General features: G+C 41.1%; 1 protein-coding gene across 1 annotated transcript; it reads left to right on the top strand.

The window, feature by feature from the left end:
* Window positions 1-7,061: 7,061 nt before the first annotated feature.
* Window positions 7,062-13,465, top strand: hyal6 (hyaluronoglucosaminidase 6). The gene is made up of 4 exons (XM_004069365.4): window positions 7,062-7,224; window positions 9,391-10,359; window positions 11,973-12,062; window positions 12,786-13,465. Exons 2-4 carry the CDS (start codon window positions 9,424-9,426, stop codon window positions 13,269-13,271), a joined length of 1,512 nt encoding a protein of 503 aa, XP_004069413.1. The 5' UTR covers window positions 7,062-7,224; window positions 9,391-9,423; the 3' UTR covers window positions 13,272-13,465.
* Window positions 13,466-20,688: the final 7,223 nt, after the last annotated feature.

Genomic DNA, 20,688 nt, shown 5'->3' with positions numbered 1-20,688 from the left:
ACATTTTAGTTTTGGGAAAGATAGGTGGAGACGAAAACTCGGGTTCAATAGAGCTCGAGCAACAGAAAGCATCCGAGAAACTAGTCACAAAAGCGGATTTGTTTGTTCTGATGATGGTCCGACAACACTGACGCTTCGGCTCACGTGTCGAGCTCATAAAGTGAAACCCCGTGTAGGTGCGTGGATCGCTTCAGAAGAAGTCACGTGACCGATGCAGCTACTGTGTTGGTGTGTCACAGGAGCCAAACAAGGAAGGAAGGAACCAGCAGTGTTGCCGGATTATGCGGTTTTCCACCCAATTTGGTGGGTTTGATTTTGTGAAGAATAGTTGATGTGGCGGTTTTCGCGTCAATTTGGCAGGTTTCAGTTAGTTTTATTACGAGTCTTTTATCATCACCATCTTTTATTTTGATAGACATTTTATTTTGAAACATTACCGGATCTTCTTGGGTATATTACTGTCACCTGGGTGCTAATCAGTCCAACGGTGAGTTTAACAGGGTTGGGATAACTTTGGAGCGATATTTCTGCCACAACATTGCACACAAAACTTTCAACTTTTAAGTTGCAAATGAAAATATTAAATATTTGCTTTTCAATTATTTTTTTATTTTGCTTTTCTTCTTCTTTCTCTTTCGGCTTTTCCCATCAGGGGTCGCCACAGCGAATCATCCTTTTCCACCTCACTCTATCATGGACATCTTCTACCCTAACATTAGCCAACTTCATGTCCTCTGTTAAGACATCCATGTATCTCCTCTTTGGCCGTCCTCTTGCCCTCCTGCCAGGCAGCTCCATCTCCAACATCCTTCTACCAATATATCCACTATCCCTCCTCTGAACATGTCCAAACCATCTCAGTCTGGCTTCTCTGACTTTGTCGCTGACACAGGCAACATGAGCCGTCCCTCTGATGTACTCGTTCCTTATCCTGTCTAACCTGGTCACTCCTAAGGAGAACCTCAACATCTTCATCTCTGCTACCTCCAAATCAGCCTCTTGTCTCTGTCTCACTGCTACCGTCTCTAACCCATAGAGCAGAGCTGGTCTCACCACTGTCTTGTACACCTTTCCTTTGAGTCTTGCTGGCACTCTTCTGTCACACAACACTCCTGACACTTTCCTCCAACCGCTCCAACCTGCCTGCACTCGCCTCTTCACCTCTTTTCCACAATCCCCATCACACTGAACTGTTGACCCCAAGTACTTAAACTCCTGCACCTTCTTCACCTCAGTCCCCTGTAACCTAATGCTTCTACCTTGATCCCTCTCGTTCAGACACATGTATTCTGTCTTACTACGACTGACCTTCATACCTCTTCTTTCCAGAGCAAACCTCCACCTCTCTAGCTGTTCCTCCACCTGCTCTCTACTCTCACTGCAAATTACAATGTCATCCGCAAACATCATTGTCCAGGGAGATTCCTGTCTTACCTCGTCTGTCAGCCTGTCCATCAGCATAGCAAACAAAAAAGGACTCAAAGCTGATCCTTGGTGTAGTCCCACCTCCACCTTGAACTCCTCTGTCTGACCTACAGCACATCTCACCACCGTCATACTTCTCTCATACATGTCCTGAACTACTCTGACATACTTTTCTGCCACTCCAGACGACCTCATACAGTACCACAGCTCCTCCCTCGGCACCCTGTCATACGCCTTCTCTAAATCTACGAACACACAATGCAGCTCCTTCTGACCTTCTCTGTACTTTTCCATCAACATTCTCAAAGCAAAAATGGCATCAGTGGTGCTCTTACGGGGCATGAAACCATACTGCTGCTCACAAATCTCCACCTTCTTCCTAAGCCTGGCTTCCACTACTCTTTCCCACAGCTTCATTGTGTGGCTCATCAACTTTATTCCTCTATAGTTGCTGCAGTTCTGCGTGTCACCCTTGTTCTTAAAGATTGGGACCAGAACGCTTCTCCTCCATTCCTCAGGCATCTTCTCACTCTCTAAAATCCTATTGAACAACCTTGTTAGAAATTCCACTGCTGTCTCTCCTAGGCACTTCCATACCTCCACAGGTACGTCATCAGGACCAACGGCCTTTCCGCTCTTCATCCTTTTCAGAGCCTTCCTAACCTCATCCTTTCCAATCTCTGCTACTTCCTGCTCCACAACAACCACATCTTCCTCCCTTCTTTCCCTGTCATTTTCCTCGTTCATCAGCTCCTCAAAATACTCCTTCCATCTTTTCTGTACACTCTCTTGGGTTGTTAGCACCTTTCCATCTCTGTCCTTAATCACCCTTATCTGTTGCACGTCCTTCCCATCTCTGTCTCTCTGTCTGGCTAGCCTGTACAAGTCCTTCTCTCCTTCCTTTGTGTCTAACCTGTCATATAGCTCATCGTAAGCTTTCTGTTTGGCCTTTGCCACCTCTCTCTTCACTCTACGCTGCGCTTCCTTGTACTCCTGTCTACCTTCCTCAGTCCTTTCTACATCCCACTTCCTTTTAGCCAACCTCTTCCTCTGGACGCATTCCTGTACTTCCTCATTCCACCACCAAGTCTCTTTACCGTCTTTCCTCTTTCCAGATGACACACCTAGCACCTTCCTACCTGTTTCCCTGATAATCTCTGCTGTAGTTTCCCAGTCCTCTGGAAGCTCATCCTGACCACCCAGGACCTGCCTCAACTTCTGCCTAAATTCCTCACAAGTTTCTTCATTCTGTAGCTTCCACCACTTGGTCTTCTTTTCTGTTTTCCCTCTCTTCTTCTTCCTGACCTCCAGAGTCATCTTACACACCACCATGCGGTGCTGTCTGGCTACACTCTCTCCTACCACCACTTTGCAGTCATTAACCTCTCTCAAATGACCTCGTCTACATAGGATGTAGTCCACCTGAGTACTCCTACCTCCACTTCTGTATGTCACTCTATGTTCCTCTCTCTTCTGGAAGTAAGTGTTGACTACAGCCATTTCCATCCTCTTCGCAAAGTCCACCACCATCTGTCCCTCCAGATTCCTTTCCTTCACACCAAACCTGCCCATCACCTCCTCATCACCTCTGTTGCCCTCACCAACATGCCCATTAAAGTCTGCTCCAATAACAACTCTCTCTCCTCTGGGAAAACTCTCTATGACCTCATCCAACTCACTCCAGAATCTCTCCTTCACTTCTAACTCACAGCCAACCTGTGGCGCATACCCACTGACTACATTCACCATCACCCCTTCAATTTCTAACTTTAGGCTCATCATCCTGTCTGAGACTCTTTTCACCTCTAGAACACTGTTTACAAACTCCCCCTTCAGAATCACTCCTACCCCGTTTCTCTTCCTATCAACACCATGATAGAACAGTTTGTATCCTCCTCCAATACTACGTGCCTTGCTGCCCTTCCACCTTGTCTCCTGCACACACAGTACATCAACCTTCCTTCTCTCCATCATGTCTGCCAGCTCTCTGCCTTTCCCTGTCATTGTGCCAACGTTAAGAGTCCCTATTCTCAAACCTATGTTCCTGCCTTTTCCCTTCTCTCTCTGGCCACGGACCCTTCTGCCTCCCCTCTTTCTTCCACCAACAGTAGTCAAATTTCCACCGACACCCTGTAGGTTAACAGCATCGGTGGCGGTCGTTGTTAACCCGGGCCTCGACCGATCCGGTATGTCTAAAGTGGTGTGGATGATTCGCATGGTTATTTTGGCAATTTTTTACGCCGGATGCCCTTCCTGACGCAACCCTCTCTATTTATCCGGGCTTGGGACCGGCACAGAAGTTACTGGCTTGCAACCCCTGTGGCTTTTATTTTGCTTTTAAATTCATTAATTTTTTTTGCTTTCAAACATTTTTTTGAATTCAAAAACTTTTTTTGCTTTCTTGCGTTGTGTCAAATCTCACTTTTTTCCTATCATTGATTTTGCTGAGTTAAGTTTCTGTTTAACGTGACAAAGCTGCCATCAAACAGCTGCTGATTGGTCCAGATTCTAACCAATCAAATTGCCCTATTTATCTAATACGGTGTCTGCTACCGAGGCAGAGAAACTGAATCACTTCTTTTTACCCTCAGTGTTGTCTCTTTGGATGAAGACGTTTTCATTTTTTTTTATCATTTTAACAATAATTCATACTATCTTTCTTTACTAGCATTGATTCATTTTTATTTGGTCAGATTTATGGCCGAGGATCTCCTGAAACTGTAAATAGACTGTAAACTTTATCTACTGACATTACGTCAACAGGCCTGTGTGTGAGATCTGATCTTAGTAAAAAGTTTGATTTTCTTTAAGATCTGTTTGTTAAAACAAAACAATAAAAGATTTAAAGCACATATTTTATACTGCACACGTGTTTGGGATCAGATGAACAGCAATTATAAGCAAAAGAATGACGGCTCACCAAAGGAGATTTAATGTTTTCAGCAGAAGAAGCATTTTTAAATTTTATGTTAATTTTCACATTGTCTTCTGTTTCAGAACTTGTGAGCGTTTGTCCAAATATAAAAAAAATTATCATGAAAAAATGCTATTTTCTCTTAATATTTCAACATTTATTGATGAAAATAAAACAACAGTTCAGATACAAATCTTAAGTGTTACTTCCTGCTGGATGGTGTTAGAGTTCGGACATATTTTTTTTCTGCTGCAGACATTTTAATCACGTTTGTTGCTACACTGACATAAATAAATACAAAACTTGATTTGAATTTAGCTGCTTTGCTGCTCCTTCTGGGTTTAACTATGAGAGAACCGGGCCAGAATGGTTGAAAACGGCAGAATCCCGTACGAACAGAACCGACACAAAGTCCATGTCTGTGTCCGAATTACCGCCGTAACCCCTATAGAGTGCACTATATAGGGTTTTAGTAGTTAGGGATTAGGGTAGTAATTCGGACACAGCCCTAGTCTGCCTCCTAGCACCGTCAATATGAGACAGAGACACCTGATTGGTTAGAATCTGGACCAATCAGCAGCTGTTTGATGGCAGCTTTGTCACGTCAAACTGAAACTTAACGCAGCAAAATCAATGATAGGAAAAAAGTGAGATGACACACAACGCATGTGAAAATTATTATTATTATTATACATTTTTATTATTATTTAACAGTTTAACATTGTTATTATTATTTAACAGTTTTAATAGTGTTTTTGGCTTTTTGTCCCCCTTTTCCTCGGTTTCTGCTTGATCTAGCAGAATGCTATTCTATGTCAAACAGACTCTTATTTGAAATGAATCATTTTATGTTTTGGAGGTTAAATTTGGCATTTGTTCTGCAGAACTGTCAAACTTAAAAGCACCTTCCCAATGCTGGAGCATATAGAGCCAGACATGGGAATGAGGAACTACAATGACAAATATTGTGTTTAGATTCAATATAATAAAATTCTGATTCTCATTCTGATTCTGATCCCAGTCTATACAGTTTTTTAGTAGTTAGGGTTTGGGGTGGGAAGTCGGACACAGATCCTGTCTTTTAGCTCAGCTACACTGCATATTGGCGTATGCTACAACACCTGACTGATGCATCATTGCCACCAAGTGGTGGGAGGCTGCATTTAGGTACCGTGGCTCTCACAGCCCACAGATTTAGAACAGATTTTTTTTGCGGCCTACCAGTTGGCGCTCATGGACCAAGATTGGGCCGCGGCGTGGTTAGGAATCACTGTCTTTCACATCTATGACTGTGAATGGTCAGTAAGTTACTGCTATGCTGGACACTTGTATTTTGTTTCATTGGTTAAACTGTGTTTAAAACCTATTGGTGGTCTGGACTATGGTAGGCAAACAAACGTGTGCAAACATGGTGGAAAACATTTGTACCCAAAAGCAGAATTAATCACAACAGTAAATGAGCAATCATATAGTTTGACTGTTGGGGAGGTAGAAAATCTACCTGTTGATTTGATTTTGGGGTGTTAAGGGATTTATTAAGTGAAAATAATGAAACAACCAATGCAAATGCAGAACCTAATGCTAAAGTCAATGTCTCCAGAGCACAGACCACAGCTGGGGTTAAAGATCTTCCACACTTTGATAACAGATGCTTAGAAGAAACTTAAGTTACCTGATCCTGCGATTTCAATGACAGCTGGAACACTTAAATTACCAGCTGGTATTTCAGCTTTGCGAAATAAAGAAACAGCCTTGAAACGACAGCAGCAATGCTCATAAAGAAGTGATTCCAATACAACGACCATTGTTCCTAGACCCATTCCATCTGAGGCTTCAACTTTCAAAGCTGAGCCCTGGTAGGCTTCAAAGGCCAGTACACCTCCAGCCACAGAAGCCACCAGCACAAACTGGATTTGGCTGTAATGGCACATATTGTCCGAATGGGCAGGCTCCAGTGATGGGGATCATCTGCTCATCTATTGAGACTCAACATTTAGTTATTTTGTACAAAACTAAAAAACAGTTAATTGTGTAACTGTTAGGATTGTGAGCTCCTCCCACTCCTACCGGGGAATAATTGCCTGTTTCCAGTCTCCTCGTCAACCTTCAGCCTATTTATGGACTCTTCACCTTCCAGCCGATGTCAGTCCATCTGCTCTCAGTGGTAGAGTACTGACCTATGCTAAACTCTAGACCTTGTCAAAACCATTTCTATGCCTATGCTCATGCCTATGCCAAGAATCCTAATCCACTGTTAATCTGTTTCCTTCAGACATTGCCTCCAGCATCCTCCACACCTTTGGTCTCATCTGCCGTGCAGGATCCAGCCGTCTAAGCCGGAACTTCCCCACCACCACTGGGACTGATTAAAAACTATTTCTCACCAACCATCTCTGTTCTGTCCTGCTTCTGGGTCAAGCCTCGTGAACTCTAACAGTAACCCTTACTGCATGCTCTTAATGGAGTAAATTGTGTCATCTGTTAAACACTTGCAAAACTTCAACATGAACTGCAACACTCCATAATAAAGTTGTGAATTACAAACTTCGATTTTTCAACCAAAGATATTTTGTTGTGACAATCAGGCCTGTAATTTTCGGCACAGCTCAGACATTTCTTCAGTTTAAGTCATGAACTGCTCACATACTTGACGCTGGCTTGTCATGTGCGGCTCTCTCTGGTCATAAACGAGTGCTTCTGCAGGGTGAGGAGGAGCTTGTTCAGCTTCAGCAGGGCATCTCAATTATCACTCACAGGGGACTAGACCAGGAAAGAGAAAGATGAATGATTCAGAGGCTTGGTAAAGTTCATATTTGTGCAGTCACTTGGAGAACGAATGTACCAGAAATCACCAGTCATCAACACAGCTATTAAAGGAGGTCAAGGTAAGTGGTATACTCAAGGGTTGAAGTAGAGTTATGGGTTTTAGGAATTAAGTTTCCAAATGACTCTAATGACAGGCAGTTGGCCTCATTACCAAACTGAAACATTTTTCATTGAAGTTGTTTTTAGAAAAAGAAAATTGATTTGAAAAGCTGTTCTTAATTGCTAGTCTAAAGGTTTCAAGGACAAATGTTATAATCAATGCTGCGGTACAATGACTAATAAACAAATGACAATGCAATTTAATGTAGGCTACCTTATGGCTATGAACATTTCAACATGGGTCCATTATGAAGCTTTCTCCTCCAGAACAGAGAAAGTTCAGTTCAAGTTTGTTTATTAAGATGGAATAGTTTAAAACCAATACTAAATTAAGGCCCCCCTGTCTTAGTCCCCAGTAAACACCACCAATTATAACAATAGAAATTCACATTTGGAATTTGGAATAGAAGCAGTTAAGGTTAAGTTGGATTCTGGCTGAATTGTTTATACGTTAGAAAGTTGTTATTCTTAATTTTACATAAAAAACAAAAAAACTTAGATTTTTAAAAGTAAATCTTCAAATACATCTAAAAACCACAGCTGTAATGTGACCTAATGTCGACCCTTTTGTGTGTCAGCTTGGAAACAGATTGTGCTCTGAAAGCTGAGGAGGGCATATTGGGTGGTCTTCTTGCGGTAAGGAGTCAGGAATTTCACTTTTTTTCCAGGGGTTTTTCCTGGTTAGGGGAAGCTTGAAGAGTTGTGCCAAACTGTATCCCGAATCAGAATCAACAGAACAACAATCCATTTGGAAAAACTGAGAATCACAATCTTTTGAAAAATTCTTTAAGTGCTTTAATTATTAACCACCAATAATTCTCATTTAGTTAAGTTGCAACCCTTTCTTTAACCAATAGAAAGTTTCATGTCCACTCCAGGAAGGTCTCAGATAAATGAAAAACTAAAATGTTAGCAACAAGCCTCAGACCAGATGTGGTTTCTCTTTTCTGTGGTTTGGAACCTCTCAAAGTAAATAGTCAGAGACTTTCCATGTGGTTTTAAGAAACAACCTCAGGAGCCAGGACACAATATTTTCCCCTCAAGATAGCTGTGAGACGGTTAACTTACATGACATACCAGTTAAATAAAAGCTACATAAAGTTGTAAAAACACAGTATCAAATACATTTGTTTATGAGTGCTTGGTGATGCAATATTTTTTTTTAAAGAAGAAGGTTGAAGTTGTTCATATTCATATTTATAAAGGCTATCAATAAGTCAGTGAAAAAGCGTTAAAAAACAAAACGTATATCTTAGTTAACAAGGAGCGGTGGGCGATACTGGGAATTTGGGTATCGATCCGAACAGTTTTATGTTTTGAGACAATGCTAAATAATAAAGATGTAAAATTTGTAAACCATTTTTTCTTACCAAATCAATTTAGAAATGTATTTTTTCGAGGCCAGACCTCCAATTCTTTTTGTATTATTGATGCTGATATTTTAACAAAAACTAGAATCAAGCTAAGTATTTTCGCTGCACACGTTGATGCAGTAAAACAGGAAAATAAATCTGTTTTGGCAGAGCTACTGTCAATGAAAAACGTTTTCCCTTAAATCCTAAAGCTACAGCCGAAGGACTTACCATCAGAATGTAAATATTTACAAACTATCTGGAAATACATATCCTATTTTGATGAGAGCTCTTTTGCACTGCTCTTGTGGACAAATGTACCCACTCAATAATTTTAAATAGTCTGCCTTCTCCACGTTCTAGTGTCTTCACATCAGCTGCTGAAAATAATTTAATTTAATGTTGCAGGTCTTAATATTTAACCAAATGAACCATTTTGATGGACTGGTTTTAGTCTTTTAGTACACATAAAAAGTACAAAATCCAATCTTCTGGCTATGTGGTGGCATCTGAAAGTGAGAAACTTCTGCAGTTCACCATCACTTAGTCTCTGTTTTCGTTGGTTGTCTGGTATGTCCACACGGGTCATTTCCACAAAGCTCCTCTCCCTCTGTCAACAGAACAGCTTTGTTTTGTATTATGGAAGTGGAGCATTCACCTCATTGATCATCACTCATGTGGCCTGAAAGCTCTACCTGATTATCTCTGCTTAATGAGGCTTTTGTTGCTTTATTTTCAGTCTTTGAGTTCTACAACTCTTTTCTCCTTGTGCAGGACAACTAATTGCTTCATGAAGAATCCCAGGCCATGGTGCTTGCAAGACTTTATTTCCTGCTACTGGTTTTGGGGGTTGGTACAAGGATGATGCTCGAGCTAGGCAGTGAGCGGATAAAGCCAGCCCAAGTGCCTCTGATGCCCCATCGGCCTTTTGTTGTTGTCTGGAATGCTCCAACAGAGTCATGTCGCCTTCGCTTTAAGGTGGATCTGGACCTCAGCGTTTTTGACATTGTAGCCAACCTCAATGAAACCTTAAGTGGACCCAACGTTACCATATTCTATCATAGTCATCTGGGATACTACCCATACTACTCCAACTCAGGGGTTGCTATCAATGGAGGGTTACCACAGAATCAGAGCATCTCCAAACATCTTAGCAAAGCCCGAGCTGACATCGACAAACTGATCCCACACAAGGATTTCCGAGGCCTTGGCGTCATTGACTGGGAGAACTGGAGGCCTCAGTGGGTCAGAAATTGGGGGTCCAAAGACATTTATCGAAAAAAGTCCAAGGAGCAAATTCAAAAGCGTCACCCCAACTGGCCAGATACCAAAATAGAAAAGGAGGCAAAAGAACATTTTGAGAGTGCAGGACAGGCATTCATGAACCTGACTTTGGCACTGGCTGAAGCTCGCCGACCAGATGGTCTGTGGGGATTTTACCTCTTTCCAGACTGTTACAACTATGGCTACAAGCAGCACCCACAACATTACACTGGTGAATGTCCCAATGTTGAACACATTCGCAATGACCATCTGATGTGGCTCTGGAAGGAAAGCACGGCCCTCTACCCATCTATCTACTTAGACTACGAGCTAAAGTCTTCTCCAAACACGGTCAAGTTTGTCCATTATCGAGTCAAGGAAGCAATGAGAATTGCATCTATTGCCCGTAGGGACTTCACTCTCCCTGTTTATGTATATTCTAGACCGTTCTACGCATACACCTTTGTTGTGCTCTCAGAGGTAGTATCCATTTTTTAAGTTGATTTCAACATTTTGTTGCATAAGTCTTTGTGTCTTGTGTCAAGATTCCAGTAGAACTAATTCAACCACTGACAAAGCCTTGTAAAAATCTGTAATTATTTCAAATTTATTTGTAAAAAAAGCAGTATCCTGGGCAAAAAAAGCAAACTAACTAGTACATTTATTGTTATTCAGTGCTGCGCTGTGGCGTAGTGGTTAGCAATCTAACCTCACAACAAGAGAAGGCTTTTAAGAAGGCCTTTGTTTTGCTGCCTTTAGATTTCCTTCCCGTGCATGCACGGGTTTTCTTTGGCTTCATCCTACTGCCATAAATGATGCATTTTCAGTCAATTTGTAATTCTAGATTGTTCCTAGGTGCAAATTTGTGTGTGAGGTTGTATGTTTCTGTGTGGCCCTGTTATGGACTGGTGAACTATCCAGGGTGTACCCCGCTTCTTCCCAACAGCAGCTGCAATAGATCCCAGCAACTCTGTGAGCCCAAGAGGGAATCAGCGGATTCTGAAATTGGATAGGGAACAGATCTTCTTCAAGTTTCCTGACTACTGAGTTCATTTTTTGTCTTTTCCCAAAGACTTAAAATCTGTAGAGAACTAGACCAAGGGCTTGCAACTTTCAACAGTAGGAGACATTCAGATCAGTTTTTTCTGATCTAACCCAGTAAGAGTTGCATAGCCCTTTACTATTTAGAAAAACACATATAAAATATTATTTAAATAAAGAAACAACGTTTGCATGAATACAAATATAGAAATTTAAAGGGAAAACAGCATTTTCTTTTAAATGTATGATTTGCTTTCACTTGTGATGATGGCACATGTGAATTCCTTTCAAAATAAGACACCTTGTGAAACATAAAATAATCCTGCTCCAATGTAAGATTTTCAAAAACTCAGTAAAATAATTGGCATTACTAGTTGTTATCGAGTCTACCTTAATGGATGTAAGTATGGCTTCATTGGTTTATGATCTGATAAAAAATGCACCAACAAACAACTATTTAACGTTTTTACATTTCGAAACATCACTTTTGCCCAGCATTGTTGTGTCGCATAAATTTTAATAGTAAAGAGAGCAGAAATCAAACAAATATTTTTTCTAAATATTTGAAATTTGTGCATTCTGGAAGACAGGTAGATCACAAAAATCCTCCTAAATTACTGTAATGTCGACAGCGGTGAAATGTACATGACACATACCATCTTACTTTTAATTGACCACCTCATAATAAATCAATAAATCTAGCTAAAATAGGATAATGCTAACTAAGGAACCATTCTTTTGTTGTCAATTTATTTTCTTTCAACCATAGAGTCATAGTGAAGGGGTACAAGAGCCACACGTTGCAGATCTATGAGTTAAACTTGTGTTTTGATGGATTATTTTTCCTCTGTGTGCTGCAAAATCCCCCAGAAGTCTCTAGAGATTCAAAGTTTTTAACGATTTTTACAGTAGTTTGGTTGGTTCAGGGAAAATACTTCATGCTGTGACTCAGACAATGTTTAACTACCATTGCCAAGTGGACCATTGCATATGACATACCATGAAGTTCTAATTTTGAGCACCCTCTGCTAATCAACTTTTCTTTTTTTTAGAGGGACCTAGTTCACACTATTGGGGAGAGTGCCACCTTGGGAGCATCAGGTGTGATCCTCTGGGGATCATCAGAGTACTCTCGATCATATGTGAGTATCAAAGGCCCAATGTACAGTACTTCTTTTATCGTGGGGGTTGCATTCTGCGACTAATAAAATCTGTGAAGTAGAATTATAAATGTTTTAGGGCTGTAAAACCCCTCACAATGCATGTATGTTTGTCAGACATGAACATGTTTACACTTTTCTCTCTTGTTTAAACTTAAAGTTCAAACCTTCATATAAAAACAAGTCCAGGATTGTATATTATGGAAACAATATTTGCTTGAGATTGAAGATTTAAGTAGCTGAACACATTCTGTACAGGCAGGAGACACGGTATAAATGAGAATAGTCTGCAGCCAATCAGGACGCAGAACACAGTTTGCTGTAAAAACAAAACAAAAAAACAACAACGTGCAAGACCACAATATAGCAAGGACATGAGTATTCCCATTTTGGATAGTTATGACCCAGTCTGCATAAGAATAATTTGGCTCTTTTTTAATTTTACAATATAAACATTTTTGTGAGCCTAGTTATATAGGTTGTTATTTGGAGAGTAAAGAATATGATTGTAGTCCAAAAAGTTTTTTTTTATTAATTTAAGAAAGAAGCGTTTTGATCTATTTGTTGTTTTAGTGGAATAGTTAATTTTATTGATGTGTAAACAGACAGTTGTGGTTACTTTATTATTTGGTTATTCATCATTTCTGAGAGCAATACAACATTTGTTTCTAGATAATTGACTCTGTCTCTCTTGTTTGTCCCCAGAGAAACTGCCTCGCTATCAAGAAGTACATTGACGGTCCTCTTGGACACTATGTCATGAATGTTACATCAGCAGCTAAGCTCTGTAGTAAAGCACTTTGCAAGAAGAATGGCAGATGTGTCCGCAAGAGTATGGAATCAGATGCATATCTACATCTTAACCCCCGTTTCTTCCACATTCGTAACAACCCAACACCAAAGGGCCCCCGCTTTCATGTCAGTGGTCATCTAAATAATCATGATATTCTTGACATGAAGCACAAGTTCTCCTGCCAGTGCTACCAAGGCTGGACAGGGGCTTACTGTGAAGTTCCGCAGGCTCCACACCCTTCTTTCTCTCCACCACCTAAGCCTACTGCTGCAAGACTTCATCCTTGGGTCAACTGTTTGATGTCAAATGTTCTGCATTTTCTTTCTCTAAATTTCTCCTGTGTCTGTGTCATCACTTTCCTGGGACTGTGTCTGACAGTAAGGTGCCTCCTTTTGTAGATGTCCTATTTTATTTCATAGCCTGCATGTCTTAGAATGGTGTTTGACTCTATTCAAATTTGGAAGCATTGGCCTAAAAAAGTCTTCTAACTTCTTTTAATATGATTTAGAAGGTAGTCAATATTGCACCATGCCAGGCCAGCTGTTGCTATAAAGTTTTACTGGCCTATTCTAATAAAGATATATTCTTTAAATGTCTCTTAGTTTGAGTGTCCAACAACCGTGTGTGTTCTCTGACAGCCTCTCCAGGACAACGAGTGAAAGTGAGTGGTTAGCGCTCTTGCCTCACAGCAAGAAGGCCCCCAGTTCAAGTCCCGGCTGGAGGAAACGGAACTCCAATAGAGGAGCTTTCTGTGTGGAGTTTGCATGTTCTCCCCGTACACGCGTGGGATTTTTCCGGGGATACCAGCTTCCTCCCACAATCCAAAAGCATGCTTCATAGGTTCATTTGTTTCTCTAAATTGTCCATAGGTGTGCGTGTGAGTGTGCATGGGTGTGCGATTGTGGCCCTTTGACAGGCTGGCGACCTGTCCAGGATGCCCCCTGCCTTTCCCCACGAGTAGCCGGGATAGGCTCCAGCAGCCCAATGACCCCGAAACGGACAAAACGGGAGAAGATGAATGAATTTATTTGAAGTTATTAAGTAATTAATTTATTTATTAATGAAATAATATTGAAAGGTATTTGTCCAAATAGTTTCAGGAACAATTTTGGAAGTGTGCAATATTTGTTTTCTAGTTCAGTACATGCAACATATGTTCAAAAAATGTATTCAACCAACATCTGAAATATATTCCAATATGTAAAAGAACTTTACAAGATTTTAGTGACCTGGTTTAAAACAGACTCAACCCTGTAAGAATGAAGCTGTAGCTACAGTGGAGCCGCTCTTTGAAGAATTGTATCTTTTCAATCTTTTACACAATTATTGAATTCTAACAGACTCTGAGGCTGAGAAAAGCAGCTGTGAGCCAACATGCTAAACTTGCAATGACGAGTCATTTTACCATCTTCTTACATAAAACAACCAAAATGTTGCTGGAACTGGCCCTTCTGCTTTGATTTTGGCTGGAAAGGACGAGGAAGCTTTTCCTTTTCTAAAGAGAAGAACCTGAAATATGGTTTTGGCATTGTGGTTTTTCACAGCTCCAACAAGCTCAGATTAGCACCCTATTTCAAAATGTCTGGTTGATTTCACTAACTGCACTGTTTTCCTTTTGCGGGGCACACTCCACGCTCACGTGTCCTTCCACATCCTTATGTGCAGCTTTTGACGTTCCGCTGCTGGGGTTTATGTTTTGCTTGTCGCCTTTCGAAGGGCCAGAACTGCTTGAATGTATGACTTACAGCATTTACTTCACTTTCCATTTGTCTGACCGCAGCATTCTGCATTTTAATCAGTTCTGATTGGCGAGCTTTATTGATGGCAGTTTTGGGCGTGAAATCCGGCTCCATCTGCAGTTTCTGTGAAACGTCATTACCCAGTGTTCCAATAACAATGCAATTCCGTATTTGCTCGTCATTTGCCCAAAGTCGCAGTGTTCAGCCAGCTCATAGAAAAGTTTGACAGACGCTTCCACAATCTCTCCGGGCCACTGGGAGCGTCTGTTAAAACATTCATGCTCACGTATTGTATTCCATTTGGGCTCAAAATGTCCATCAAACTGTCTCATTACGGCTCCATAATAGTTGTCATGAATGTGGAGGTACTGAATATGGGCTTTGCTTCTTTGCCCATGGCTTACAAAAGTGAGTGAACTTGTACGTCACCGTCTTGTTTTGTTTCACGGTCATTCTAATCATCTCCACATATTCTCACAGAACAAGAATGCAGGGGCAAGCAGTGATTGTCAGAAGTAAGAGCTCTGTCTTCCCCCCTCTGGTCATGGGAGCGATCTCCAGAGTTCTAACTGCACTTCATCTCCCAGCAACCCCAGCGTGCATTTCCTGGATGCCACATCCCTCTCATTCACTCAATCAATCACAATCTACTTAAGCACTGTTTGTGTAGTACTGTTTGTGCCTTCCTGACCGAGTGTTGTATTTGGACCTGATCTTTTGCATCCTGACCCCATATCTGTCTCTGTTTGCCTGCCACCTGCCCCGACTCTTGCCTGGATCCTGACTACCCTGTCTCTCATCTGATGATCTTATGCCTATTATTGACCCCCGACCCCTGCCTCACCCTGATTTAGCATTGTGGACTTTTTGTCATGGTTTGGATTTTTAGCCTTTCATTTTGTTTCTGTCATGATTTAGAGTTCCGCTTCCAGTTTTATTTTGAAGGTTTCCAATTGTCTTAGTTTCAGTTTTACTTCCCTTGTCCGAATCTCTCCTGGTCGTTTCACCTGTGTCTTGTCAGTCCTGTTTGTATTTAAGTCTTGTCTCTGCTTTCCTCTGTGCTGGTCCATACCATCTTCTCCCTGTTTGCATATTTACCCTTACCATTGTTTTTTTTTTTTTGGTTTTCCTGCTCGGCAGCGCTTTTGTTTATAGAAGCAAAACCCCTTTAATCTTGGAACCACCTGCCTCCCGTCTCTGCATTTTGGGGTCGTCAACCCTCCTGACCTGACACATTTAGCTGAGCTAAGAAACCTGCTGCATTTGGATCCAGCCGTCTTCCTGTTCTCGTGACAATGATCTTAGGTTAAACAAAATATTAAAGTACAAAGTACACAAAGTACCAAAAATTCTGGAAGACTATATTGAAAATGTCAATTTTTATAATCAGATGTAAAAATTCTTTTCAATCGTATTCAAGTACATAAACTTTAGAAAAACATATTATTTCATTTTTTACATACTTAACGTTGTTCAATGTCAGTGAAAAACTGGAGACTAGATGTGTTTTTTTAACGGGTTACTAAATAGTAAATCAACTTTTTTTTGGCTGTTTACCAGTGGAAATGGGGCTTTAAAAGTGCTAACTGTTGGTCCTAGCCAAATGTTTTGACAATTTAAAATAAACTTGTTTAATTCCTGAAAGCTTTGTGATTGGTCAACTGGTGTAAGTCCCACGTAATTTCATAAGATTCACATCATGCTCTGCAGCTCCAGCATAAAAGCCCCAACCATCTTTGACCGTGTAACAGTCGGTCGTGATCGTGTTATCTTTAGCATGCCTCTTAGGTCTGTTGGCTTTGGTTGTCAAAAATCTACTGGCTTGCACAACCTTTCCAGTTGACTTGGAAGCCAGGCAACAGTGGTTAAGTGTAGGTGGCGTGGCACTGAATCCAGCAAACTCCGTCCTGGTGATGGGCTTACCAATGAACATTCACTCTGGATTGTTTTTTTTTTCCTCTTTCCCTTTTTTTCCTTCACTCTGGATTCTTACGTTAAGGTTATCAATAGCCTTTATTAATGATGCTAGCATTATTTTTACCTCTCAGACACTGGACCCCTGGTTCGTATGGTCATGAAAAACCTGGAAAGTTTTTGATGCTATTGATGATGGGAGTTTACACAAATGAGTTTACATCACCGTAAATCAGATAATTTTCATCATTTCAGCGCGTGGCGCTTTCAGCTTGCTATCGGCCATGGATTGTGAAATGCTCTAAAATGTTGGGCAGTGTTGTTTAACAAGTTGGTTTTCAAGGAGAGGGATCAGCGGTTGCACCGATGCGCGGTGGTTAGCTCTCTTGCCTCACAGCAAGAAGGTTCAAGTCCCGGCTGGGGGACTCGAAACAGAACATAAATGGGGGACCTTTTTGTGTGGAGTTTGCATGTTCTCCCTGTGCATGCGTGGGTTCTCTCCGGCTTCCTCCCATCGTCCAAAAGCATGCTTCATAGGTTCATTGGTGACTCTAAATTGTCCATAGGTGTGAATATGAGAAGTATGGGTGTGTGATTGTTGCCCTGTGACAGACTGGCGACCTGTCCAGGACGTCCCCTGCCTTCGCCCATGATGAGCCAGCATACGCTCCAGCAGCCCAATGACCCTGACAGGGTCCCAACGGGTTTAGAAGATAAATTTACCAACTGAAAGACCCTGAAATGCATGTTGCACCAGGATGCACTAAATGCAGATTTTGCTCCAAGTCCTTCGACATAAGCACCATGAGGCGGGGCTGGTGACCCATTTGAAAGGGAAAAAACAGCAAATTCTGCTGAAGCAAGTCGGTCGGAGAACTTTTGAAAACAGGTAATGATTGCGTTACCATCAATAAAAAAACAAAAAAACAAGTGACCACGCCCACAATGTGACCATTCCCCACGAAAGATTGACATGATCTGTTTCGTGTATGTGCTCGTTACAACATCGCAGTCTGTTTTTTTCTTCCTGGTTTATCTGATAACAAGAGCAAAACATTAGGGAAGGATTAAATATGAACCAGCATGAACTGTTTAGTTATTTCATTGTTACTCAATACCAACGGCAATAACATTGGGCACAAAGCCTGGGGCTGACCTGCTGGATGCTCATGTAGTGGGTGTGGTCAACTTTGCCATTATTTTCTTTTGAATTTTGCTAGGATATTTTTAGGACTACATCAGATGTGGTCCTGAAGTGAGGAGATAGGAGACGTGTCTACAACTTGCTTTACTCAAACACGAAACAGGTTAATTAAAAAAAGTACTGGCATTAGGGATTTCTGTGGAGTTTGTTTTGACAATGATGAGTTGGAACAAAGAATTTCCATAATTCTCATCTTTCCATCATCAAAAAGCTTTCCATCATTGGTTTTATGCTGCTGTGACTGATTCAAAGTAAACCCCAGGAAATGGTTTTACGGCCGCAGAATGTATGCAGTAAGGAGTAGGCGACTGACTGCAAGACAGGTATAAACATAATATTTATTTAAAATGGGGCAAAGAATTTAGTCAGATCCTGCAAGAGGTCCCACTTAAAAAGGTGAGACAGATGAGAGTCTGTTAGGTTCATCATAGATACATTTCAAGTATGAGAGACAGAATGTAAAAAGAAAAGAACTATTCAACACCTAAAAACAGGAATAACTGTGTCCCTTAGAGACTACAATCATAATTATTCCAGGAAGCTTTTCTATTCTCCACTTGTTACATGTACTATTGTCACCTGCTTGAACTGGTCATCTGTATTAAACAACTGTTGGTCAGACTACAACCTCTCCACCATGACACTTTAAGGATGTGGACAACTGAGACAAGATTGTTCATCTGAATAAGACTAGGATGACCCAATCTACAATAAGCAAGCTGTTTAGGAAGTGGACAATGACCTGAAGAAAGCCGGAACCACATCAACAAGTAATAGACAAAATTATCAATGACTCAAACCCAGCAGAGCTCCAACCGGCACATGTCTGAAGGTTTTCAAAAACAGTCTGGAAGATTGGGTGAATTTCATGTGGTCATACGAGACCAAAATTGAACTATTTGGTATAAAACCCTTGCTGTGTTTGGAGGGAGAAGAATGCTGAATTGGATCCCAAGAACACCAAACCCACTGTGAAGCACGGGAGTGGAAACATACTGCATTGGAGCTGCTTTTCTGCAAAGAGGATAAGTATGAGGAGATTTTTTTCAAAAACCTCCTTCCATTGGTTAGAGCTATGATTATGAAATGTGGCTGGATCTCCTAGAATGACAATGATCCCAAATACATCACCCAGACAACAAAGTAGAGGCTATTTTAAAAGCCTTCAAGGTTCTGAAGTGGTCAAACAAAGCTGTTTGAACAATAATGAGATTTCATGAGTAGATGAGGTTAGTTAGGTTGCAGTTCTTTACTTATGTTGTTCTTAAAAATATTAGAACGAACAAACAAAGATCACCCATGTGTTTGTTCTGTGTACTCACAGATCAGTAGTTTCTTGGCTACTGCTGTCACCTTGTGACCAGAACAGGAAACTAGTTTTGTTTTACTCGCTTTCATTGAACTGGCAATTTCCAGCGCAGGAAGTTTTTACAGTCTATTCCTGTGTTCAGCTTACATGTAATCTGCTTTTTATTGATTTAGACATTTTCTGTCCAGATCTCAGGGTTGAATCTCCAGAATCCATTGTAGCAACGACTTTTTTCTCTGTTTTCACTGATCCCAGAAACACGTCATTTTCACCTTCTCTCTGCTCCATGTGTGCATTTTCTTTCTGTGTTGTTTCCTTTGGACTGTTAAAGTGCGCCCTTGCTCAATGTGTTATGGGAAAGTGAGAGTGTATGTTTTAGGATGTGTTCATACAAGGTGCTTTATGGTAAGCTGATGACAGCAATGTCTGTGGTTCTGCATCTGAGCTGCACATTTGCGATGTCTAACGTGTATGGCAGACTCCCTCATCCGAGAAGCATGTTCTGAAACTTTCTGTTATGAATAAATGTGTCTGTTATGCATAAAAGATAAAGTGGCTCTGCGTTTCTTCATCATGCCAAGAGGATACGGATGAAGATACCGTTCCCTCCATCCCTCTACAGGTTATGGGCCCAGGCGGACATTTCACCGAAACAGAGATGATGAACGCTGAGTGTGAAGCGGATTCCTTAAGCTTCTAAACTGACTTGCTATGTATTCAAGCTACCGTTTGAAGAATTGTGAGAATCGGAGAAATGAAAGTGAGAGCTTGAAACAAATTTGAAGCGAATCAACATTGTCCAGAATAAAAGTAAATATGTGCAAGCCAAAAATAAAAAGACTTTCATTCACTCTAAAAGTTGCCATTTAGAAATACTAAATGTCTGAGCTTTGAGGAGCTGATCTAGTATTGATCTGGTATTGATCTGGTATTGATCTGGTATTGATCTAGCATTGATCTGATATTAATCTGCCCAGTTCTGGAGAAGATTCTCTCAGGTGTCTGGACAGGTTGTGGAGCTGCTTTTATATGGAAATTATTTTCCTGCTGACTCTACAATCTTTGATGAACTTTTATGATAAATAAAAGTCAAATGGTCCCATATTTTTCTTCTTTTCCCTGTACTGTCACTCATTTTCTTCATTTTACATTTTGTGTAGTGTAGTTTCTTGTTGTTTCTCCATCATCGCACTCCCTCCGTCAAAAGATAATAAGTTTGCATTTCTGATGGAAAATTTATTAACCCCAAAACCTCCAAAACACATGCATTTACAGTGGGACAAAAAAGTATTTAGTCACCGGTTCTGTTCATAGTTTTTATGGACAGAATTTTTAGGTGCAGCCAGGGGCCAGAGGGGTTCTGGTTTGGGGACCACAGGATTTCCTCTCTGCTCTTTGCAGATGATGTTGTCCTGTTGGTTTCATCAAGCCGGGACCTCCAGCGTGCATTGGGGCGGTTTTGGTCTGTTTAGCGGCTGGGATGAGGGTCAGCACAGCTAAATCTGAGCCCATGGTTCTCCACCGGAGAAAGGTAGTTTGCCATCTCTCGGTGGGTGAAGTGTCCCTGCCCCAGGTGGAGGAGTTTAAATATCTAGGGGTCTTGTTCACGAGTGAGGAAAGACTAGAGCGTGAGATTGACAGACGGATCG

The sequence above is a fragment of the Oryzias latipes genome, chromosome 6, assembly GCF_053564925.1.
Source record: "Oryzias latipes strain Hd-rR chromosome 6, Olatipes_Hd-rR_3.1".
Lineage (NCBI taxonomy): Eukaryota > Metazoa > Chordata > Actinopteri > Beloniformes > Adrianichthyidae > Oryzias > Oryzias latipes.
The sequence above is the reverse complement of the archived record's forward strand: the minus strand, read 5'-3'. Positions and strand labels throughout refer to the sequence as shown.